The following is a 25,279-nucleotide window of genomic DNA, read 5'->3' as shown; positions in this document are numbered from 1 at the left end:
TGGGACCTGTGTCTGAACGTGAAAAAGTGCTGTCATCTGCCTGTCGGCTCTTTCCTGCAACTCAACTTGATTTCGAGCCGGGTCGTCTGCTGCTGGAGAGGACCGATCAGGTAAAGGACTTGGGTATCTTGGTAGATTCCTCCTTTTCGCCTTCGGCCCAGTGCGTCCATGCTGCCAACAAAGCACGCGGAATTCTGTTCTTGATTCGACGGTCATTCGGAATTCTCACGGCAGCCATATTCCTACCACTCTATGTCACGCTGGTGAGACCCATATTGGAGTATGGGATTCAAGCCTCTTCTCCTTATCTCCTCAAAGACATACAGCATCTCGAAAGAGCTGCTCTTCACTCCTGCTCCAGAGCGTCGGCTGCGGAGTCATTCCGAAAAGCTCTACCTGCGACGATTTCATCTTAATCGAAGGACAGGAGATTTCTCCGTCCGGGTTGCGGATCCGTGGAACAAGCTGCCAGACGAGATGGTGAAGATGCCGACGACCGCTTTGTTCAAAGCCTCCCTGGACCTCAAGTGGCCTGAATTCTTTACATGAACACCACCCTATACTTAACTCCATGTCCCCCTACATGGCCTTGCTATTTGCTTTGAGCCAAATTAACTAACTAACTATATACACTCTTAACCGTATAAACTCTCGGACTGCAGTAAACAAACTCGGGACCGAACATGATTTAGGAAATACAAAGTGGGATTAAGAGAGCAAGACACAATGAGAGAAAGAGGGAGGAATGGAGAGAGAATTTGAAATAAAAGGACAAATTTAATGTCCTTTATTGCAGTTGCTTTGTTTCAATTCTTGACACTTTAACTCATTTTGGATTCCCAATTTCAACGATTTGTATTTAAATTGTATTAAATTTGTATTCCCTGAGTTTTCAGCCATGTTCTCTCCCTCAAACGTTTCTTCGTCTCCCTAAAATATCTCCGTTTATTTCTTTGACTACATTTTCTATTTAATCTTTTGAACACTTTGATTACTAATGTCTTCTTCTTCTTCTTCTTCTTCTTTCTTCTTCTTCTTCTTCTTCTTCTTCTTCTTCTTCTTTATCTCCCCTGTCTCCTCTGCCTCCTTCATCTCCTCCTCCTTCATTTTCTTCTTCTTCTTTTTCTTCTTCTTCTTCTTTTCTTCTTCGTTATCTTTTTTCTTTTTCTTTCTTTCATTGTAAAGCCACAATGTTTGATGTATCACAAATATTTTCCACATAATTTATTTTACTCTTTACTGCTATAGAGATCTGCGAGATAACTACATTTCAACCATCGAAGAAGGTACCTTCACGGGGATTTCGAATTTAAAAACATTGTAAGTTCGTTCATTTTCTTAATACTATTATCTAAATGTATACTTTGATGCTGCTTCTTCTTCTTCTTCTCCTTCTTCTTCTTCTTCTCTCCTTCTTCTCCTTTTCTTCTCTTTTTCTTCCTCTTCTTCTTCTTCTTCTCCACTTTCCTCTTCTTCTATTCTCTTCTTTCTTTATTTCTTATTCTTCTTCTTCTTCTTATCTTCCTCGATCATCGCCATCTCTCCTCCTCATCCTCCTTTAACCTCATGCTCCTCTCTTAACTTCTCGTGTTTTTCTTCATCTTCTTCTACTTCTTCTTCTTTTCTTCTTTTCTTCTTCTTCCTCCTCTCACCTGGTTCTTCTTTTCCTCCTCCTCCTCCTCCTCCTCTACCTTTTTTTTCTTCTTCTTCTTCTTCTTTTTCTTCATCTTCTCCTTTTTTTCTTCTCTTCTTCTTCTCCTCCTCCTCCTCCTCATCCCATCTTCTTCTTCTTCTCTTCTTCTACTGATTCTTCTTCTTCTTCAATCAACTTCTTCTCTTATCTTTATCTTCTTCTTCTTCTTCTCTCCTTCTCCTTCTTCTCCTTCTTCTCCTTCTCTTTCTTCTTCTTTTCTTCTTCTTCTTCTCCTCTTCCTTCTTCTTCTATTCTTCTTTTCTTCTTTATCTTCTTCTTCTTCTTCTTCTTCCTCGCATCATCGCCATCCTCCTCCTCATCCTCCTTTACCTCATGCTCCTCCTCTTCTACCTTCTCTTTTTTCTTCTTCTTCTTCTACGTCTTCTTCTTTTTCTTCTTCTTCTTCTTCTTCTCCTCCACCTGGTTCTTCTTTTCCTCCTCCTCCTCCTCCTCCTCCATCTCCTCCTCCATCTCCTCCTCCTCCTCCTCCTCCTATACCTTTTTCTTCTTCTTCTTCTTCTTCTCCTTCTTTTTTTCATCTTCTTCTTTTTCTTCTTCTCCTCTCTCCTCCTCCTCCTCCTCCTTCTCCTCCTTCTTCTTCTTCTTCTTCTCCTCCTCCTCCTCATCTACCTTCTTCTTTCTTCTTTTTCTCTTCATCTCTTCTTCTTCTTTCTTCGTCTTCTTCTTCTTCTTCTTTTTCATCTTCCTCTTCTCCTTCCTCTTCATCTTCTTCACCTTCTTCTTGTCATTTTATTTTCTATGGTTTTCTTCCTATACAAAAAGAAACAATATTCATATTTTATGGCAATTCCATACTACGTCAAAATAAGCAACATTTTTTCCTGCTTCAGATATCTTAAGAACAATAAAATTCGAACATGAGAAAGTAATGTTTCAAGACCTTCACAGCTTAGAAACTCTGTAAGTCCTTTGAATGTTGTCGTTTATACATGAGGAATATAATGTGTCTTTAATTTAAATATTCCCTGATTTCTATTTGTTCTCACTCCCTATTACTTGAAGTCATAATCACTTTTCATATTCGTGCTATATTTATTTGATTGTGTCTGAACATGTCAATGACTATCTGTTGATAATTGTCTGCATCAAAAGTTTATTCCTGAAAACGTGTATGTTCATATATGTATGAGTGTGTCTGCAGTGTTAATATAATACTTATGTATATTCTACTGTTGTTTGTTTCACGTTGTTCTCTTTATTCTGTGGTGCCGTGTGGTTATTTGTCCACACTTCCATGTAATAATTTCGCCTGATTCTTCTTCTTCTTCTCTTCTTCTTCTTCTTCTTCTTCTTCTTCTTCTTCTTCTTCTTCTTCTTCTTCTTCTCCTTCTTCTTCTCATTCTTCTTCTCCTTCTTCTTCTTCTTCTCTTCTTCTTCTTCTTTTTGTAGTATCACAACTATTTTCCCATTTAATAATTTTTACTCGTTCTTTACTGCAACAGGTATCTTGGTGCCAACAACATTTCAACCATCAAACAAGGTATATTCTCGCGGTTTAAGAATTTAAAGATATTGTAAGTTCGTTCAGTTTCCTGATACTCTGTTTGAAAGTAATATTTGATGATGATATATACTAGTAATGGAAGAATTGGTGACGCGCATCCTCGATGATAGTGATGCTGTTGACATCGTTTTATTGGACTTTGCCAAAGCTTTTGACTCGGTAAACCACCGCCTATTACTTGTCAAGCTTCAAGCATATAGTTTCCATCCGGATATTGTACGATGGGTTGGTGCCTTCCTCTCAGATCGCTCCTTCCAAGTCCAAGTAAATGGTTCGCGGTCCGAAGTCTCCAGTGCGAGCAGTGGCGTGCCTCAAGGTTCAGTGCTTGGGCCCTTGTTGTTCTTAGTCTTCATAAATGACTTGCCCGACGACCTCACGCAACACACCCTTCTATTTGCCGACGATATCAAACTGGTCGCTCCTCGCGGTAATATAGAGGATCTTCGTCGATGCCTCCACCAAATTTGAAAGTGGTCTAACGATTGGGACCTGTGTCTGAACGTGTCAAAGTTTTTCCTGCTTCAGATATCTTAAGAACAATAAAATTTCGAACATTGAGAAAGTAATGTTTCAAAACCTTCACAGCTTAGAAACTCTGTAAGTCCTTTGAATGTTGTCGTTTATACATGAGGAATATAATGTGTCTTTAATTTAAATATTCCCTGATTTCTATTTGTTCTCACTCCCTATTACTTGAAGTCATAATCACTTTTCATATTCGTGCTATATTTATTTGATTGTGTCTGAACATGTCAATGACTATCTGTTGATAATTGTCATCTGCCTGTCGGCTCTACTCCTGCAACTCAACTTGATTTCGAGCCGGGTCGTCTGCTGCTGGAGAGGACCGATCAGGTAAAGGACCTGGGTATCTTGGTGGATTCCTCCTTTTCGCCTTCGGTCCAGTGCGTCCATGCTGCCAACAAAGCACGCGGAATTCTGTTCTTGATTCGACGGTCATTCGGAATGCTCACGGCAGCCATATTCCTACCACTCTATGTCACGCTGGTGAGACCCATATTGGAGTATGGGATTCAAGCCTCTTCTCCTTATCTCCTCAAAGACATACAGCATCTCGAAAGAGCTGTTCTTCACTCCTGCTCCAGAGCGTCGGCTGCGGAGTCATTCCGAAAAGCTCTACCTGCGACGATTTCATCTTAATCGAAGGACAGGAGATTTCTTCGTCCGGGTTGCGGATCCGTGGAACAAGCTGCCAGACGAGATGGTGAAGATGCCGACGACCGCTTTGTTCAAAGCCTCCCTGGACCTCAAGTGGCCTGAATTCTTTACATGAACACCACCCTATACTTAACTCCATGTCCCCCTACATGTCCTTGCAATTTGCTTTTGAGCCAAATTAACTAACTAACTAACTAACTATACACTCTTAACCGTATAAACTCTCGGACTGCAGTAAACAAACTCGGGAACCGAACATGATTTAGGAAATACAAAGTGGGATTAAGAGAGCAAGACACAATGAGAGAAAGAGGGAGGAATGGAGAGAGAATTTGAAATAAAAGGACAAATTTAATGTTCCTTTATTGCAGTTGCTTTGTTTCAATTCTTGACACTTTAACTCATTTTGGATTCCCAAATTTCAACGATTTGTATTTAAATTTGTATTAAATTTGTATTCCCTGAGTTTTCAGCCATGTTCTCTCCCTCAAACGTTTCTCCAGTCTCCCTAAATTATCTCCGTTTATTTCTTTGACTACATTTTCTATTTAATCTTCTTGAACACTATGATTATTAATGTCTTCTTCTTCTTCTTCTTCTTCTACTTCTTCAATCCTTCTTCTTTCTTCTTCTTCTTCTTCTCTTCTTCTTCTTTCTTCTTCTTCTTCTTCTTCTTTCTTCTTCTTATTCTTATTTACCTCCTCTCATGTCTTTTCTTCTTCTTCTAAATTTCTTCTTATACTTCATGCTTGTTCAAATATGTCTTCTTATTCTTCTGCTTCTTCTTCTTCTTCATCTTCTTCGTCTTCTTCTTCTTCTTCTTCTTCTTCTTCTTCTTCTCTTCGTCGTCTTCTTCTTCTTCTTTTCTTTTTTCTCTTTTTCTTCTTCTTCTTCTTCTTCTTCTTCTTCTTCTTCTTCTTCTCTTCTTTTTCTTCTTCTTAACACCTCTCATCTCTTTTTCTTCTTCTTCCTCTAATACTATTCTTAATCATCTATTTCTTTTTCTTCTTCTTCTTCTTCTTCTCCTTCTTCTCCTTCTTCTCCTTCTCTTTCTTCTTCTTCTTCTTCTTCTTCTCCTCTTCCTTCTTCTTCTATTCTTCTTCTTTTCTTCTTTATCTTCTTCTTCTTCTTCTTCTTCTTCTTCCTCGCATCATCGCCATTCTCCTCCTCCTCCTCCTCCTCCTCCTTTACCTCATGCTCCTCCTCTTCTACCTTCTCGTTTTTCTTCATCTTCTTCTTCTTCTTCTTCTTCTTCTTCCTCGCATCATTGCCCTCCTCCTCCTCCCTCCTTTTTACCTCATGCTCCTCCTCTTCTAACTCCTCGTTCTTCTTCTTCATCTTCTTCTACGTCTTCTTCCTTTTCATCTCCTCCTCCACACCTGCTTCTTCTTCTACACTTCCTCCACCTCATCCACCTCCTCCTCCTCCTCCTCTTCTTCTTCCTCCTCCTCCTCTTCCTTCTTTTTTTTCTTCTTCCTCTTCTTCTTCTTCTTTTCTTTTCTTCTTCTTCTTCTTCTTCTTCTTCTCCTTCTTCTTCTACTCTTTTTTTCATAAACTTACTCCCGTACATTCTGCTCCTTTAATTTCCTCCTTCTTTTTCTTTCTCTTCTACTTGTTTCTCTTTTTCTCATTCGCCTCCTCCTCCTGCCCATTCTGCCCCTCCTCTCATCTCTCCTGCTCTCTCCTCCTCGCCTCTCCTACTTCACCCTCATTTTACTCCTTCTCCCCGCATTCTCTATCCCCCTCTTCGTCCTCTCTCCTCCTCCATCTTCATTTTATTCTTCTTTCCTCCCCCTTTCTCCTCCCTCCTCTCCTCCTCCTCGTCTTATTTCGTCTCCTTCTTCTTCTCTTCTTGTACTGTATATGTCTTTTTTTTTTTCCTTTCATTCTAAATCCATATTGTTTGACGCTTCATCACAAATATTTTCTGTATAATTTATTTTACTCTTCTTTACTTCTATAGAGATCTTGACAGCAACAAATTTCAGCTTGAAACAAGGTATATTCAATGGGCTTTCGAATTTGACGACATTGTAAGTTCGTTCAGTTTCTTGATAATAATTCTGAAATAATAAATAATGCTGATATATATATCACAAATGTATGAACTTTCTGACTGCAATAAGCAAAATCAATTCAAATTTGGGGACCGAACAGGAGTTTGGAAGATACAAATAGGGAGAAAGAGTGCGAGACATAGTGGGAGAAAGTGTGAAAAATTGAGAGAGAACATGAAATAATAGGAAAAATTTTATGTTCCTTTATTGCAGTTGCTTTGTTTCACTTCGATTTTGCACCTCAAATTTCAACGATTTTTATTTGAAATGTGACAAAATCAATCCATTAGTTTATATTTGTTTCTTCTCCTTCTTCTTCTTCTTCTTCTTCTTCTTCTTCTTCTCCTTCTTCTTCTTCTTCTTCTTCTTCTTCTTCTTCTTCTATTCTTCTTCTTCTTCTTCTTCTTCTCCTTCTTCTTCTTCTATTCTTCTTCTTCTTCTTCTTCTTCTTCTCTTCTTTTTCTTCTCTTCTTCTTCTTTCTTCTTCTTCTTCTTCTCTTCTTCTTCATCTTATCTTTCTTATATTTTCGTATAATATTGTTCCTGTACATAAAGAACAATATTTAATATATTTTGCCAATTCCATACTATGTCAAACTAAGCAACATTGTTTTATCTTCTTCTTCTATTCTTCTTCTTTCTTCTTCTTCTTCTCTTCTTCTTCTTCTTCTTCCTCTTCTTCTTCTTCTCTTCTTCTTCTTCTTCTCTTATTCTTCTTCTTCTTTTTTCTTCTTCCTCTTCTTCTTATTATTCTTCTTCTTCTTCTTCTTCTCCATTCTCTTGTGGTTTTGTTATTGTTGTTGTTGTTGTTGTTGTCTTCTTCTTCTTCTTCCTCTTCTTCTTATTCTCCTTATTCTTCTTCTAATTCTTTCTTTTCTTCTTCCGTATCTTTCTATTCTTCGTCTTCTCTTCTTCTTCTTCTCTTCTTCTTCTTCTTCTTCTCCTTTCTCTTGTGGTTTTTGTTATTGTTGTTGTTGTTGTTGTTGTTGTTGTTCTTCTTCTTCTTCTTCTTCTTCTTCTTCTTCTTCTCCTTCTTCTTCTTCTAATTCTTTCTTTTGTTCTTCCGTATCTTTCTATTCTTCGTCTTCTCCTTCTTCTTCTTCCTCTTCTTCTTCTTCTTCTTCTTCATCTTCTTTATCTCCCCTGTCTCCTCTGCCTCCTTCATCTCCTCCTCCTTCATTTTCTTTTTCTTCTTCTTCTTCTTCTTTTTCCTCTTCTTCTTCTTCTTCTTCTTCTCCTCCTCCCCGTTTTACTCTTCTTCTTCTTCTTCTTCTCGGTCTTCTTCTCCTCCTCCTCTTCCTTCTTCTTTTTCTTCTTCTTCTTCTTCTTCTTCTTCTTCTTCTCCTTCTCCTTTCTCTTGTGGTTTTTGTTATTGTTGTTGTTGTTGTTGTTGTTGTTGTTCTTCTTCTTCTTCTTCTTCTTCTTCTAATTCTTTCTTTTCTTCTTCCGTATCTTTCTATTCTTCGTCTTCTCCTTCTTCTCTTCTTCTTATTTCTTCTTCTTTTTCTCCTTCTTCTTCTCCTCTTCTTCTTCTTCTCTTCTTCTTCTTCTTTTCTTTTTCTTCTTCTTCTTCTTCTTCTTCTCTTCTTTTCTTCTTCTTTCTTCTTCTTCTTCTTCGTCTTCTTCTTCTTCTCTTCTTTTTCTTCTTCTTAACACCTCTCATCTCTTTTTTCTTCTTCCTCTAATACTATTCTTAATCATCTATTTCTTCTTCTTCTTCTTCTTCTTCTTCTTCTCCTTCTTCTTCTTCTTCTCTTCTTCTTTTCTTCTTCTCCTTCTTCTCTTCTTCTTCTCCTCCTCCTTCTTCTTCTTTCTTCTTCTTTTCTTCTTCTTCTTTCTTCTCTTCTTCTTCCTCCTCCTCCTCCTCCTCCTCCTCCTCCTCCTTACCTCATGCTCCTCCTCTTCTACCTTCTCGTTTTCTTCATCTTCTACTTCTTCTTCTTCTTCTCTCCACCTGGTTCTTCTTTTCCTCCTCCTCCTCCTCTATCTTCTTCTTCTTCTTCTTCTTCTTTTATTCTTCTTCTTTTCTTCTTCTTTTTCTTCTCTTCTTCTTCCTCCTCCTCCTCCTCCTCCTCTTCTTCTTCTCCTCTCCTCCTCCACCTCTACCTTCTTCTTCTTCTTCTTTTTCTTCATCTTCTTCTTCTTTTTCTTCTTCTTCTTCTTCTTCTTCTTCTTCTCCTTCCTCTTCATCTTCTTCATCTTCTTCTTGTCATTTTATTTTCCTATGGTTTTCTTCCTATACAAAACGAACAATATTTCATATTTTATTGCAATTCCATACTACGTCAAAATAAGCAACATTTTTTCCTGCTTCAGAAATCTTCAGAACAATAAAATTTCGAACGTTGAGAAAGTAACGTTTCAAGACCTTCACAGCTTACAAAATCTGTAAGTCCTTTCAATGTTGTCGTTTATACATGAGGAATATAATGTGTCTTTAATTTAAATATTCCCTGATTTCTATTTGTTCTCACTCCCTATTACTTGAAGTCATAATCACTTTTCATATTCGTGCTATATTTATTTGATTGTGTCTGAACATGACAATGACTATCTGTTGATAATTGTCTGCATCAAAAGTTTATTCCTGAAAACGTGTATGTTCATATATGTATGAGTGTGTCTGCAGTGTTAATATAATACTTATGTATATTCTACTGTTGTTTGTTTCACATTGTTCTCTTTATTCTGTGGTGCCGTGTGGTTATTTGTCCACACTTCCATGAAATAATTTCGCCTGATTCTTCTTCTTCTTCTTCTTCTTCTTCTTCTTCTTCTTCTCTTCTTCTTCTTCTTCTTCTCCTTCTTCTTCTTCTTCTTCTTCTCTTCTTCTTCTCCTTCTTCTTCTCTTCTTCTTCTTCTTTTTCTCCTTCTCCTTCTTCTTCTTCTTCTTCTTCTTCTTCTTCTTCTTCTTCTTCTTTTTGTAGTATCACAAATATTTTCCCATTTAATAATTTTTACTCGTTCTTTACTGCAACAGGTATCTTGGTGCCAACAACATTTCAACCATCAAACAAGGTATATTCACGCGGTTTAAGAATTTAAAGACATTGTAAGTTCGTTCAGTTTCCTGATACTCTGTTTGAAAGTAATATTTGATGATGATATATACTAGTAATGGAAGAATTGGTGACGCGCATCCTCGATGATAGTGATGCTGTTGACATCGTTTTATTGGACTTTGCCAAAGCTTTTGACTCGGTAAACCACCGCCTATTACTTGTCAAGTTTCAAGCATATAGTTTCCATCCGGATATTGTACGATGGGTTGGTGCCTTCCTCTCAGATCGCTCCTTCCAAGTCCAAGTAAATGGTTCGCGGTCCGAAGTCTCCAGTGCGAGCAGTGGCGTGCCTCAAGGTTCAGTGCTTGGGCCCTTGTTGTTCTTAGTCTTCATAAATGACTTGCCCGACGACCTCACGCAACACACCCTTCTATTTGCCGACGATATCAAACTGGTCGCTCCTCGCGGTAATATAGAGGATCTTCGTCGATGCCTCCACCAAATTTGGAAGTGGTCTAACGATTGGGACCTGTGTCTGAACGTGTCAAAGTGCTGTCATCTGCCTGTCGGCTCTACTCCTGCAACTCAACTTGATTTCGAGCCGGGTCGTCTGCTGCTGGAGAGGACCGATCAGGTAAAGGACCTGGGTATCTTGGTGGATTCCTCCTTTTCGCCTTCGGTCCAGTGCGTCCATGCTGCCAACAAAGCACGCGGAATTCTGTTCTTGATTCGACGGTCATTCGGAATGCTCACGGCAGCCATATTCCTACCACTCTATGTCACGCTGGTGACACCCATATTGGAGTATGGGATTCAAGCCTCTTCTCCTTATCTCCTCAAAGACATACAGCATCTCGAAAGAGCTGTTCTTCACTCATGCTCCAGAGCGTCGGCTGCGGAGTCATTCCGAAAAGCTCTACCTGCGACGATTTCATCTTAGTCGAAGGACAGGAGATTTCACCGTCCGGGTTGCGGATCCGTGGAACAAGCTGCCAGACGAGATGGTGAAGATGCCGACGACCGCTTTGTTCAAAGCCTCCCTGGACCTCAAGTGGCCTGAATTCTTTACATGAACACCACCCTATACTTAACTCCATGTCCCCCTACATGGCCTTGCAATTTGCTTTTGAGCCAAATTAACTAACTAACTAACTAACTAACTATACACTCTTAACCGTATAAACTCTCGGACATGCACCAAACAAACTCGGGAACCGGACATGATTTAGGAAATACAAAGTGGGATTAAGAGAGCAAGACACAATGAGAGAAAGAGGGAGGAATGGAGAGAGAATTTGAAATAAAAGGACAAATTTAATGTTCCTTTATTGCAGTTGCTTTGTTTCAATTCTTGACACTTTAACTCATTTTGGATTCCCAAATTTCAACGATTTGTATTTAAATTTGTATTAAATTTGTATTCCCTGAGTTTTCAGCCATGTTCTCTCCCTCAAACGTTTCTTCCGTCTCCCTAAAATATCTCCGTTTATTTCTTTGACTACATTTTCTATTTAATCTCTTGAACACTATGATTATTAATGTCTTCTTCTTCTTCTTCTTCTTCTTATTATTTTCTTCTTCTTCTTTCTTCTTCTTCTTCTTCTTCTTCTTCTTCTATTCTTCTTCTTCTTTTTTCTTCTCCTTCTTCTTCTTCTTTTTTCTTCTTTTACTTTTTCCTCGTCATCCCCTTCTTCTTCTTCTACATTTCTCCTTCTTTTTCGTCCTCTTCTCTTTTTTGATAAACTTACTCCCGTGCTTTCTGCTTCTTCACATTTCTCCTTCCTTATCCTTCACTTCTCATTCATCCCCCGAATCTCCTCTTCCTCCACCTCCTCTGCCATCCCCTCCCCTCTCATCCACCCTTCTCCCCTCTCCTCTCCTCTCCTCCCCTCTCCTTTTCTCTTCTCCCTCTCCTCATCTTCTTTTTTCCTCCTCCTCCTTCAAATCCCCTCCTCCACCTCAAGCTGCCCTCTTCCTCCTCGTCCTTCTCCCTATTCTTGTTCTTTTGCTTTTGTGTCCTACTCATTCTTCTTCTTCTTTCCCTTCTTCTTCTTCTTCTTCTCTTCTTCTTTTTCTTCTTCTTTTTCTTCTCCTTCTTCTTCTTCTTCTTCTTCTTCTCCTTCTTCTTCTTCTAATTCTCCTTATCCTTCTTTTTCTTCATCTTCCAAATCTTTCTCTTCTTCGTCTTCTTTTTCGCCCTCGTCTCCTTTGCCTCCTTAGTCTCCTCCTTCATTTTTCTTCTTTCATGTTCTCTCCCTCAAACGTTTCTTCCGTCTCCCTAAAATATCTCCTGTTATTTCTTTGACTACATTTTCTATTTATCTTCTTGAACACTACGATTATTAATGTCTTCTTCTTCTTCTTCTTCTTCTTCTTCTTCTTCTTCTTTTTCTTCTTCTTCTCCTCCTTTTTCTTCTTCTTCTTCTTCTCCTCCTTTTTCTTCTTCTTCTTCTTCTACTTCATCTTCGTCATCTTCTCCTTCTTCATCTTCATCTTCTTCTTCTACTTCTTTTTCTTCGTTTCTTCATCTTCGTCATCTTCTCCTTCTTCCTCTTCTTCTTCTTCTTCTTCTTCTTTTTCTTCGTCTTCTTCTTCTTCTTCTTCTCTTTCTTCTTCGTTTTCTTCTTCTTTTTCTTCTTCTGTTTCTTCTTTTTCTTCTTCTTCTACTCTTTTTTTATTTCTTCTCCTCCTTCTTCTACTACTACTTCTTCTTCTCCTTCTTGTTGTACTGCTTCTTTTTTCCTCTTCACCTTCTTTCTATTTCTTTTTACTCTTCAACTTCTTTCTTCTTCTTCTCGTCTATGTTAGCACAGAGGATATTCTCAATAAAATCAGTATTTGCAGCCGCTCCAAGGTCTTCACATGTTGTGTAGTGGGCACTATGGACATGATGCTTTCTACCCATCTATTGACATAGATTTTTCTGGGGTGTAATATAATGAGATAATCTGTGAAAAGTGAAGTGTCGTTCTGTGATGTCAACATAAGTGATGCGGGTCTTGTTCTTAGACTAAGCTACGACGGTGACTATTTAGACAACCCTGACCTCAGTATATTCTGCCCCGCCAGATCACAGATGCTTAGACCACCCACCATCACTTCAGCAGTGAAGAAAAGCACCGTGAGCGCTGGTGTGACTGGACCCTACTCACTCAACTCCCTGAGAACAACAATTAAGAGAGAGGAATGATTGCACACGCAGTAGGAGCTAGCGTAAGGATCACCTTGAAGAACCACAGAGTAAAGTTTAACTAGAAGCTATACATGCAGGTTCAAGGTGCAGCCATTTGTGTCGGTGTATCTGGAGATATTGCTGGCCTCTTCCTGACCTGGCGGGACAGAAAACCTAAGCAATCCTTGGCAAAACAATCCACAACTCTTCTACTTTACAGTAGGTATGTAGATGGCATTAATATCACAGTTAAAACCAGCTCAAGTAACGGTAATGTGGAAACTGAGAGGAACATAATGGAGAGCATCCAGCAAGTAGCCAACTCCATAGTCAAGGTGACTATAGATTATCCCACCCGGCACCCCAACAATGAACTCCCCGTCCTTGTTACTGAACTTCACTTACAGACTGTGAACAACAGAGTGCAGCTCTTCCACTTCTATTACATGATTTAATTAGTAATTCAGTTCTCAACCTAATTAATTGCATGGTTTTGGCAATGATGATCGAGTTGTAAGCTACATTTGGAGCTGAAATAATTGGAAATTGGTTCTTTGAAACAGTTATGTCAAAATTTTTGAGGTCAAAAATGGCAGCGTAAGGCGAAAAAGTGACTTTGAATCAAAATATCTCAGTTATTTTCAAAGAAAATATGTAGGTTAACCAGATTTAAAAGAATGTCTTCATGGGGAAGACTCTTTTAGTGAAAATCCCGTTAAAAAGAATCAACCAAGAAAAAAGCAATGTGGCTTTTAGCGACTTAAAATTGGTATGTAACAACTGAATCCACGTCGAAGTGTTCTAATGCTTCTGATATTTGTTTGCCAATGATTTCCAATAAAGTTTGATGAGCTATCCTTGTTTTTCATTTTCTTCTGAATTGTTCAAATAGTAAAGTCAATTTATAGGTACCCAGTATATATCTTCTACCAAAAGGTGAGCATTGTTTTATGTACTTTGAATGAATAGGATTCTGAAAGTTATGCACTGGTCTGAAGATGGTCAATGTTATTGCAATAATTAATATTTTATTGTTTTGAAAACCTCTTTTTATCATTACACAGCTACTGGAGTATATACTTTTACTATTCCTGTTTCAGTTATCAGATTACAGCCATTCTGGGGCAGCTTTAAGCGTTTCCGCGAAAACAATCATCCTTAGTACTGAATTTTAAAATCTGGTACTTAATCAATCGGATACCTTTTGCAGAACCACTAAGTTACGGGGGACGTAAACAAACCAATATTGGTTATCAAGCGTTGGTGGGGATAAACACAAAGACAAGAACACGCATATATATATATATATATAATATATATATATAATATATATGTATACATATATATACGAAGGGAATCCACACAGTCTCCTGCAGCAAATTTACTCACAACGCTTAGTTGACCCAAGGTTATAGTAAATGTTATTTGTCCAAGGTGCCATACAGTTGGACTAAAGAGTCCATGGATGTGAGAAGTAATTTTCTTGCCACAGAACCATGCCTATATGGAGAATGATATTTCTACCATAGATGAGAATGTTAACTAAAACCCATATTGTGCACATAAGAAAGTCTCCTTGTTATTTTGTTATTTTTGTATTTTATCCTCTTCCATCTTTTGCTGTTTTGTTATCAGGTTTTCTCTTAGGACAATTAAGTTAGATTGAAGGAACCTATTCTTGTTCAAACAACACTTCCCGGATAACTATAAAGAGAATTGTAGTGTGTAATATCAGCATTTACCCTGTTAGTGTTGACTAAAACGCAGTTTAGTACTGAACAGGAGTAAACAGATTTATTTACTTTTACTTATTTCAAAATGTGTAATATTTGTCTCTTTTTCAGATATTTGCAAAACAACCCAATAGAAAAATATGAAGATGGCGCTTTCTTATTCCTCCCCAGTATAGTTAATATGTAAGCAAACAAGTTCTTTTTGTTTATAGGAAAATGAAAATAATAAAATGAAGTCATAAAATTCTCAATTCCTCTTCAAATGTTGTTGGTAATAAACAACAATGAGTTGATTTAAATTTCAGCGCATCAACATGATTTCCGAGCATTGTGTTTTATTATCGAAATGTTTATGTTCAAATATAAGAGGGCTGGTTTGATCTAGTTTCCTCCTTGTTTATAAATACACATAATTAATTGGAGTCGAGAGAGTGGCCTACATACCAACCTTCATTCATACATATATAAAGATTTCTGTGTGTGTATGCGTATATGCATACATAAACACGCACACACACACACACACACACACACACACACACACACACACACACACACTCACACATATATATATTGTTATTACCTATTATATTCTTATGACAACGGAGTTATCAGAAGGAATAAGATCCACAAAAATTCCATTCAAATTTTTCTGATGATTGCTGTATTTGTCTCTGTATTTCTACCACGAAACCATTTGGTAATTTGGTAATCAAGGGGCTAAAATATTCTTTCTATGATAAGCACAAGGCCTGCAATTTTGTGGCTGAGGGCTTGTCTATTACATCCACCCTAGTGCTCGGCTGGTACTTAATTCATCGACCCCAAAAACATGAAAGGCAAAATCGTCCTCGAAATTTTGAACTCAGAACATGAAAAGAGAACACCCTATAACTATAGGGTCGATTAATACGCAGTATTACTATATCGCAAGATTTTGTGATTTGCCAATCTGACAGAAACGGCATGATTCAATATGTATGATATCTCCATTCTTCTGAGTTAATATATATATATATATATTTACACACACACACATGTATACATACATGTGTGTGTGTAGAGAGAGAAGTAAAGAAAGAAAGAGAGGGAAATTTAACACAATCCTATCCCTATTAAAGCTTAACCACACTGCTTGGAATGGAGAACATTTTAAAGGAGATAAATAGTAGTAAAACTAACAACGTTTGCGCCGTATTAGAGGTTGGGAGGTATACAAGCAGATCTATTTCAAAATTTTATTTATCAGGACATTATAGAATTGCATTACGATGTAGCAAAATTCCTAAAAGGTTCAGAATATTCTCTTCTGAAAATCATTTTCAATAAAGGATGTGCCAAGGGAGAAAATATTTCCAATACCTACAATTTCAGATATATCTGATATAATTTCCAGTTATATTTAGAATGCTTATCCAGCTAAATCTCTCATGTCAAATATAACTGGTATTTTACTCAGCAATATTTCGCAGCTTCGCAATACCTAGCAACTTTCGCCACAGCACTTATATGACAATACCGTTTGCTCGTATGTCACTTCTGTCTTGTAGCTGGTAATCTATATATTGCAGGTTAGCTACATTTAGTAGATTTACCCATATCTTGTATGTCATCTCTTCAAACATATCATCTAAATATATCATAGTATGTCATCTGTCCAGAATATCATCTATATCTAGTATATCCTCTAAATCTAGTATGCCATTTATATAGTGTATATCATCTATATATTGTATGTCATCTCCTTCTCCTCTGACAGCTGTATGTAATCTGTTTGCCCAATACATTTTATTATATCATGTTTGTCTTATGATTCAAAACTATATCTAGAATATCATCTTATGATTCTCTAACCACATCCTACCTGATTTTATTTGGTGTCTGTTATTTTTAATTATCATTTTCTCATTTCTCCTCTCTAATAAATCTACTGCAGTATGTAGTACAGAATGGTGGGAAAGGCTTACATTCATAGCCCCCTTCTCTCTGTAACAATAACTTTACTTTCTACTGTCATATTCATGCTTGAATGTGTATGAAGATGTCTATGATTGCATGTGAAGGGTCAAATGAGAAGGTTAAACCTTCTTTTATTCATTTTCCCCTCTAATTTCTACTCTGGCATAAGACACTTGAACTGAGAGGTTTTTGGCTTTAGCGATTACCTGAGGATCTCCTTATCAATGGATTATTTGGTTTTGGTCAATACACAGCGAATACCACAGACCCAAAGACATACAGAAATATTAAAATGTATTGAAATGAAAATGAAACAGTTATCTTCTATCACATAACTTATAAAATCAACAAAAGATTAATATTATTATTATTATTATTGTTGTTGTTGTTGTTATTGTTATTATATATTATTATTATTATTATATTATTATTATTCAGTAGTATATTTTTTATATCGTGCTTTCACTTCACTACCGAGCACAGCTCTGTGTGCCTTGGGTATGTGCTGTGATTTGTTGTGATGCTCTGATGGTTATTGTATGGAAGGTTCTGCGCAGGATGTGTGCAGTGCCTAGTAGTGCAATTTTCTGTATGTTATGTGTGTTGTAAGTAATGGTGTGTTTTGTTTTTGTTATGTATTTGTCTGAATATTTTTTATCATGCCTAATGCACCTATTATGATAGGAATTGTTTCTGTTTTTAGATTCCACATTCTAGTTACCTCTATTTCCAGGTCTTTGTATTTTGAAAGTTTCTCCATTTCTTTTATAAACACGTTGTCATCCGCTGGTATTGATACATCAATTAGAAAACATTTTTGTTTTCATGATCTCTGACAACTATATCTGGTCTGTTGGCCTTAATTTCTCTATCTGTGTGTATTGGCATATCCCAGAGTATGGTTGCTTTCTCGTTTTCTGTGACCTTTTCTGGTGTGTGCCTATACCTTTTTTTTTCTGTTGTTATTCCATAATGTTGGCATAGCTTCCAATGTATGTAGGTTCCAACTCTGTCATGTCTGTGAATATATTCCTTCTTAGCCAGGACTGGGCAGCTAGAGATAATATGATTTATTGTTTCTTGTCCATCTCCACATATTCTGCAGTTACTTGTAATATTTCTTTTCATTACATGTTTTTGGTAATTTCTGGTGGGGAGGTTTTGGTCTTGTGCTGCAATTAAAAATCCCTCTGTTTTTGCTTTGAGTACTGAGCTTCTCAACCATTGCTGGGATTTTTCTTTGTCTATTTCTTTTGCGTTTAGTTTAGTCCAGTATTTACCATGAAGGAGCTTTTCTTGCCATCGTTTATCATGGTTCGTTGCTGTTCTATTTTTAGTTTGGATTTCATTTGTTTTATAGCTTTTGTTGTTTCTTCTTCTTCTTCTTCTTTTTCTTCTTCTTCTTCTCTTCTTCTTCTTCTTCTTCTTCTCTTCTTCTTCTTCTTCTTCTTCTTCTTCTTCTTCTTCTTCTTCTTCTTCTCATGTTTATTAGGTGGTATGATTTCTTGTGTTGTATTTGTCAGCTTCCTTAAATACTGAGAACAGTTTTTTGTTTTGCTCGGTTTTGCTGCTATCTGGATCAGTTTTCCTTCCTTCTGAAGTAGATATTTTTGCAGTCCTATGGTGGTTATTTTATAGTAGTTTTCCAGCTGTATAAGGCCTCTACCACCTTCTATACGTTGTATATATAGTCTTTCTATGTCAGATTTTGGGTGATGCATCCTAGATCCTGTCAGTATTTTTCTTGTTTTCCTATCTATTTGGTCAGTTCATTCGTGTCCAGTTAAGGATATTGTAGCTGTAACTTAAACTGGGACAGCTAAAGTGTTGATACCTATTATCTTGTTTTTAGCATTGAGCTCTGTTTTTAGTATTGATCTAACTCGTCTATAATATTCTTTTTTATTTTCTCTTTCATTTGTGTGTGTTGTGTCTTATCTAGTTCATGGATTCCTAAGTATTTGTAAGTTTGGCTTGGTATAATTCTTTTATTTCATTGGTTTTATCTAGTGTGATGTTGTTACTCTTAACTAGTTTTCCTCTTTTCATGGTTAATTTGGCGCATTTTCTAATCCAAATTTCATATCTATTCTTTGGTAAATCCATGAACTGTCTTTAATAGTGTTTCCAGCTGTTTGTCATTTGCAGCGTATAGTTTTAGGTCATCCATATATAAAAGGTGGCTGATCGTTTTGCGCGTAACATTTATATCCGCATCCAGTTCTATTTAGCATATCAGATAGAGTGACAGTGCCAAGCAGAAAAGGAGTGGAGAGAGCGTGTCTCCCTGGAATATTCCTCTTCTAATGGGGATGTCTTTGGTTTTCATGAGTCCCTCTTTTGTTTGGAGGTGTAGGACTGTTTGCCATTTATTCATAGAGTGCTCTATGAATTTTATGATTGTTGGTGCTACTTTGTTAATGGCTAGTGTTTCGAGGATCCATGTGTGGGGGATGCTATCAAACGCCTTTTTGTAGTCAATCCAGGCCATACTGAGGCCTTTCTTCTTCTGTGGCTGTCTTCAGTTACGGCTTTATTAATCATTAGTTGATCTTTACAGCCATATGAGGCTTTGCGGCATCCTTTCTGCTCTTCTGGGAACAGTTTGTTTTCGTCCAAGTGCTTGTTCAGCCTTTGCGATATCACTGCAGTAAATGCCTTGAACATAGTAGGGAGGCAGGTTATTGGTCTGTAGTTTTCTGGTTTTGCTGTTTCATTTGATTTGGGAATTAAGATGGTTTTCCCTTTCGTGAGCCATTCAGGCATTGTCTCTGGCTCTGCTAGTATGCTGTTAAAGTTTTCAGCCAGCTTTTTGTGCATTCCTGTTAGATATTTCAACCAGAAGTTGGGGATCTTGTCATGCCCAGGTGCCTTCCAGTTGCTTAGTTTTGCAGTGCCTGGGTGACCTCTTCAGTTGTTATGGGGGTCCAAAGTTGTTCAGATGCCGAGTTTGTTATTTTGATACTCCTTTTTTTGGCTGTTCGTTCGCCGACCATATTTCTCTCCAGAATTCTTCCAATTCTTCTGCCGTTGGTGCTGCAGTGACTTCTATTTTATTTTTTCCCAGTTCTTGGTAGAACTTTTTGGGGTTGGAGTTGAACTTTTGTTCTGTTCAAAGAAGCGTTGGCGTTCTCGTACTGGCGGATCCTTTGAGCTTTGGCAAGGATATCTTGCTTCAGCTTTTCTTTTATCTCCGGCAAATCTTTTCTGTGATGTTATATTTGCGGAGCATTTTTGTTCTCTTTTTGTTGCTCAGTAGCGTTGATTGTTTGCTGATTTCATTAAGAATATTATTATTATTATTATTATTATTATTACTATTATTATTATTATTATTATTATTATTATTATTATTATCATCATCATCATCATCATCATCATCATCATCATCATCATCATCATCATCATCATCATTATTATCATCATTATTATCATTATTATTATTATTATTATTATTATTATTATTATTATTATTATTATTATTATTATTATTATTATTATTACGTTTATATATTTGTTGTGCAAGATTTTTTTATGTGAAGTCGTGTGTTGAAAGATATTGTTACATTTCGGAACGGTCATTTTGCCAGTTTAGCCAATAAAAACAAACGCAATATATATTTGGTGTTACTTTGCATCAGTGTTATTTATTTTTTACATTAATCTTAATCTTATTTCGGCCAGAGTTCTTTCGTCACACTCCTGTAACCACATCAGTGGTCTTTTGTTTCCATAATGTTGACATAGATTCCAGTGTATATAGGTCCCAACTTTGTCGTGTCTGTGAATATATTCCTTCTTAGCTAGGACTGGCAGCCAGAGATAATATGATTTATTTTTTCTTGTCCATCTTCACATATTCTGCAGTTACTTGTTATATTTCTTTTCATTACATGTTTTTGGTAATTTCTGGTGGGGAGGATTTGGTCTTGTGCTGCAATTAAAAATCCTTCTCTTTCTGCTTTGAGTCCTGAGCTTCTCAACCATTGCTGGGATTTTTCTTTGTCTATTTCTTTTGCATTTAGTTTATTATTATTATTATTATTATTATTATTATTATTATTATTATATTATATTATTATTATTATTATTATTATTATTTTTTTTTTATTACATATTATCATTATTATTATTATTATATTATTATTATTATATTATTATTATTATTATTATTGTTGTTGTGTTGTTGTTGTTGTTGTGGTATTTTTGTTGATGTTGTTGCTGTTGTTCTTGCTGTTGCCTCTTTTGAAAAACACTGAAAATATTCAAATTGATAAATTAAAAATGAATATTAATTACTAAACATGTCTGTGCCGCTTAAGCAATAAACACTGTAATTTGTCAGTTTCTGCACTGGTACGTCTATAGTTTTAAAACCAGTTGCTACATAGAATAAACACGACCTTCTTAGCGCCAAAACCGCCCATCTAAATGAGTTTTCTCAGATATAGCGGCGCAAGAGCCCTACCAGCAAATTTCCGACACTAAAATGTCCCTAAACTACAATAAAATAGAATTGTTTCAAGTGGCTAGTAATCTTATTTAAAGGTAATTTATTATTCAATATCTAAGCTAAAAGAGAATAGAACCTTAGTGCTTCCACTTTCTACTAGAAATCATTTCACATTATTGATGTTATTAACAACCCTTAGAAAAATGAATGTCATAGCGTTTATAAACCTGCTCAAATTTTATAATCTTTGTTTCTTGTCAAATCACATAGGAATTTCTCTGTTGATCTGAAACGCACTCAGAGTTCTCTTTATTATTACAGTTACCTCCAAGACAATAACCTTATGAAGTGTGGATGTCACTTGCCAGCCTTCGTTAAGTATATTAAAAAAGTCTATAACAGAACTGTGGCTGTCTCTGGCACGTGTCAGGAAGGCTCAGGGAAACGAATACTTATACTGGATTATTCACAATGTCAAAGTAAGTAAAATTCTCGTTTCTTCTTTTCTTTTATTATTAACACTAAGAAAATCCGGGTTACTCTCTGAAGCTTACAATATCATGTCTTATGAAAGGGAAACTATAGATAAAGATATGAGGAATAAACGTTTTACCATTCGCACGCTTTACATTCACATCTTCGCTCTAACGAAATTACAGATTCAACTGTCTCACACAAGCCATCAACGGCACACACACACACACATACACACGGGAACTCGCGCACGCACACATACACAAACATACACAACAGCGCACACATGAATGTACGCTCACATGTACACACACATATGCACACAGACATACTCTCTAACCCTCTCTCTCACGTACATTCTCATTCATAACTACATAAGTATAGAACGAAAACAAATGAGTCATCGAAGCGGTCACGAATGACAACAAAATGTCGCTAACAACCATAACTGGTTGATAGGTTAACCAAACGGTTAATCAAACATTCATTTAGTTAATTCGTTAACAAATTGTTAACAAAGAGACGAATAATAAAGTGAAATAGAACCAGTACGTATGTTTATTATTGGCTTAATGACCCTCCCGAGACACAAAAAATGTTCCAGTATTCGATCCCCAGAAGAGGACAACTTGGTAACAAAGCCAAGCACACTATCTTCAGTTTGGTTTTCGTGCCCATCCTCATCTGTGGTCATGAATATTGGCTAACGACCGAAAGAGTCTGATCGCAAATAGAAGCGGCCGAAATGTGATTCCTTCAAAAAAACTGGAGTAGCTTTACTCGACACAGCGTGTAGCTTAGAGACGAGGGAGTCTCTCCAGATCGAGTCGGTACTTTTCCGTATTGTGCCACTACATTTCCGGTAATGCGGACATGCAATTAGGATGTCACATGACAAAATCGCAAGATCGATTCTTTAAAATGATGTAAAACAGCAGGGAATATAGGGGTAGACCAAAAAGAGATGGCTAGAAAATATCTATAGACTCATTTGGTCATGCTTGAGAATTCAATCAGTAAGTATATTGGCAGTTGCCTCTGACAGCACCCTATGCAGGAGGTACCTGAGGTACCAGACATCCTCACGACCCTCCCAGGAATAATGAGCGTTGAAAATGGTAGATGGATGGATATATACGGTATGAAATATAACGATTTTATGTCACATTATATTAAAGAAAACTTAGTGTATTGGTAAACAAAGGCCTTGGAGAGCATAAATATAAAGTTTTAACTGAGAAAAAGCTGATATGGCGGACTGGTAGACATCTAAATATCCTTTCCTAATCTAGGCACAAGGCCTGAAATTTTGGGGTAGTGGGCGAGTTGATTAGATCGACCACAGTACGCAACTGGTACCCCGAAAGGATAAAAGGCAAAGTCGACCTCGGTGGAATTTGAACTCAGAACGTGAAAAAGCAGACGAAATACTGCTAAGCTTTGCGCCCGGCGTGTTAACGTTTCTGCCAGCTTGCCGCCTTGAAAGCCATCTAAATATTGGAAAAGAGATAGCTGTATTCATGATAATTCATGACGGTTACCACAATTCAGACACCATCACTGTTGTTCAATGCTGTGTGAACACTGTAAAGGCAGAAATACGTGACATGGACAGTTGCAGCAGAATCTATAGGATAAAAATCGAATACGAGAGAAAAGTTGTTTCAGAAGATCAAATACCAAGAAAAAAAAGGTCAAAATGCAGGCAGAGCATTCAGTAATGTATATTGTCTGAAAAAATGGCAGACTTCATGAAGGTCAAATAATGTAGACGGTACAAGTAAAGGGTTGGTACACATGGGTTAAGTGAGAGACAGAAAATGGTTGACGAAAGAAGGAGAGAAGAGCAAATGTGGTTTTATTCGAAGAAGAGTGAACACGAATGGAAAGAGAGAGAAGGGTGCGGTATGTCTGCGTATAGGGGAGGTAAAATGTTACAGTTAATAGCAGCCAAGCAGTAGTGGGAGGAAAAGGAAGGAGGAGGAGAGAGAAGTGAGGGATTTAGAGATACAAAGCAAAACGTTGGGTGCAAGAGTGAATGTGTGAGTATGGGTATGTTTGTGTGAGTGTGTGTATGTGTTTGAAGAGTGAGTGTGCGTGAATATGTATGAGTCTATGTATCAGTGTACATGCATTTGTATGTGTGTGTCAAAGATAGAATATCCAATGGGACAAAGTTGTGTGTGTGTGTAATAAAGTGTGAAGAGTGTAACTGTGCTACCGAAGTGAGATGTGTAGGTAGAAACTGTGGTCTAGTGTGTGAAGTGTGTATAAAGTGTAAATGTGGGCGGAGGGACAAATAATGTGTGGATGTGGGTTGGTAAGAGTGATGCTGGGGAGGAGAGAGGAGGAGGAAGAAAACGAAGTAGAGAGGTAAAGTATATTTTTAGCGCTTAGCCAGGACTGTCTGTCAATGCTGATGATCATTCAGAAGGCTGCTGTGATTGGTTGGGGGAAAGTAGGAAGATATCCTGAAACCAAAGACCTGCCTTGATTGTTTACAACAGAGAAGAATCCGGCATAAACGGCGAAAGTTCCAAATGACAGACTTAAAATGGGGTCCGATTAAGCACATCACTCGAGAAAATATACGAGTCTGTATATGTATGTACATGCGCACACACATTCATTCACACATTTTCACATACGGACACACATACATACATAAATACATACGTACATACATACATACACACACATACATACATACATACATACATACATACATACATACAAAAACATACATACATACATACATACATACATACATACAAAAACATACATACATACATATATACATACATACTCATGGATGCTAGAAGCCCTTCATCTGGCTAAATTTCCATTGAGCCATAATCAAAGCCATTGCTGACCTGATTTAATTGTGGGCCACCATCATGAAATTAAACACAAAGAGTGATTATTATCACTGACAAAATACAATATAGCAGAGGCATATTCCAAGGGGACAACCTCGTTGTGATGTTGTTTATACTTTCTGTAAACCCCATGTCATTCATTTTAAGGATATCTCATTGGTTCATAAGGAAACAGAAATTCCAAAATTGAAAGCTGTTTCTTTGTGGATGACTTAAAACTTTATGCAAAGAATATGGATGAGATGAAAAAGAGCCTTGATCAAGTTACAACATTCTCAAAAAATGTAGGGTTGGCATTTGTTCAGGATAAATGTTATATGATTGTGAAAAGGGGGAAAAATGTAAACCAGACTAGCAACATTGCCATCAATGACCTGACTGTTACCCCTATATCTGATGAGGATTATAGGCGGCGAGCTGGCAGAATCGTTAGCATGCCGGGCGAAATGCGTAGCCGTATTTCGTATGTCTTGACGTTCTGAGTTCAAATTCCGCCGAGGTCAACTTTGCCTTTCATCCTTTCTGGGTCGATAAATTAAGTACCAGTTACGCACTGGGGTCGATGTAATCAACTTAATCCGTTTGTCTGTCCTTGTTTGTCCCCTCTGTGTTTAGCCCCTTGTGGGTAGTAAAGAAACATATCTGATGAGGATCGTTACAGATATCTAGGGTGGATATCAAGTGCTTTTTTATAGGTACCATTATGTTACAGGTGCCATCATGTTACTGGTGCCATTAAGTTACAGGCGTCATCTCAGTATAATCAAAGATCATTACAGCTGAATAAATAAAATTTTGACCTTAGAAATCTATGCATTCAATAAAACATTGGCCTACAACGTGTTTCGGTAACCTCTTATAACCACAAATGTCGAAGTGCATCCCTTGACCAAGTTTGCATACTTCATATGATTTGGAAGGCAGCTCCTTGAGCAACATTCCTTATCTGATAACATAGACTACATGATCAAAGAAGTCGCACGATTCTACCGCAACTTATTAGATGAACGGATGAGGATCTATGAACAGAAGACTATGCATGGATATGTTGGTAGAAAGTTCCCAGATGATGGTAACAGTGATGTTATTGAAATTCCAATGAAGGAGCCGTAGATGTAGGATAGAAACTCTCTCTTTCTCTATTGCCAAGAAA

The 25,279-nt window shown here is 37.3% G+C and overlaps 1 protein-coding gene across 1 annotated transcript in view; it reads left to right on the top strand.

The window, feature by feature from the left end:
• Positions 1-1,248: 1,248 nt before the first annotated feature.
• The window catches only part of LOC115230658, a gene marked incomplete at its 5' end in the record, with an annotated part of 43,118 nt that continues 19,087 nt past the window's right edge, over positions 1,249-25,279 (top strand). Inside the window, 5 exons of the mRNA XM_036499757.1 lie at positions 1,249-1,320; positions 3,744-3,815; positions 9,435-9,506; positions 14,473-14,544; positions 21,095-21,252. Coding sequence (XP_036355650.1) covers positions 1,249-1,320; positions 3,744-3,815; positions 9,435-9,506; positions 14,473-14,544; positions 21,095-21,252 — 446 coding nt within the window. The remainder of the gene's footprint in view (positions 1,321-3,743; positions 3,816-9,434; positions 9,507-14,472; positions 14,545-21,094; positions 21,253-25,279) is intronic.

This window comes from Octopus sinensis, unplaced genomic scaffold (genome assembly GCF_006345805.1).
Source record: "Octopus sinensis unplaced genomic scaffold, ASM634580v1 Contig16093, whole genome shotgun sequence".
Lineage (NCBI taxonomy): Eukaryota > Metazoa > Mollusca > Cephalopoda > Octopoda > Octopodidae > Octopus > Octopus sinensis.
The sequence above is the reverse complement of the archived record's forward strand: the minus strand, read 5'-3'. Positions and strand labels throughout refer to the sequence as shown.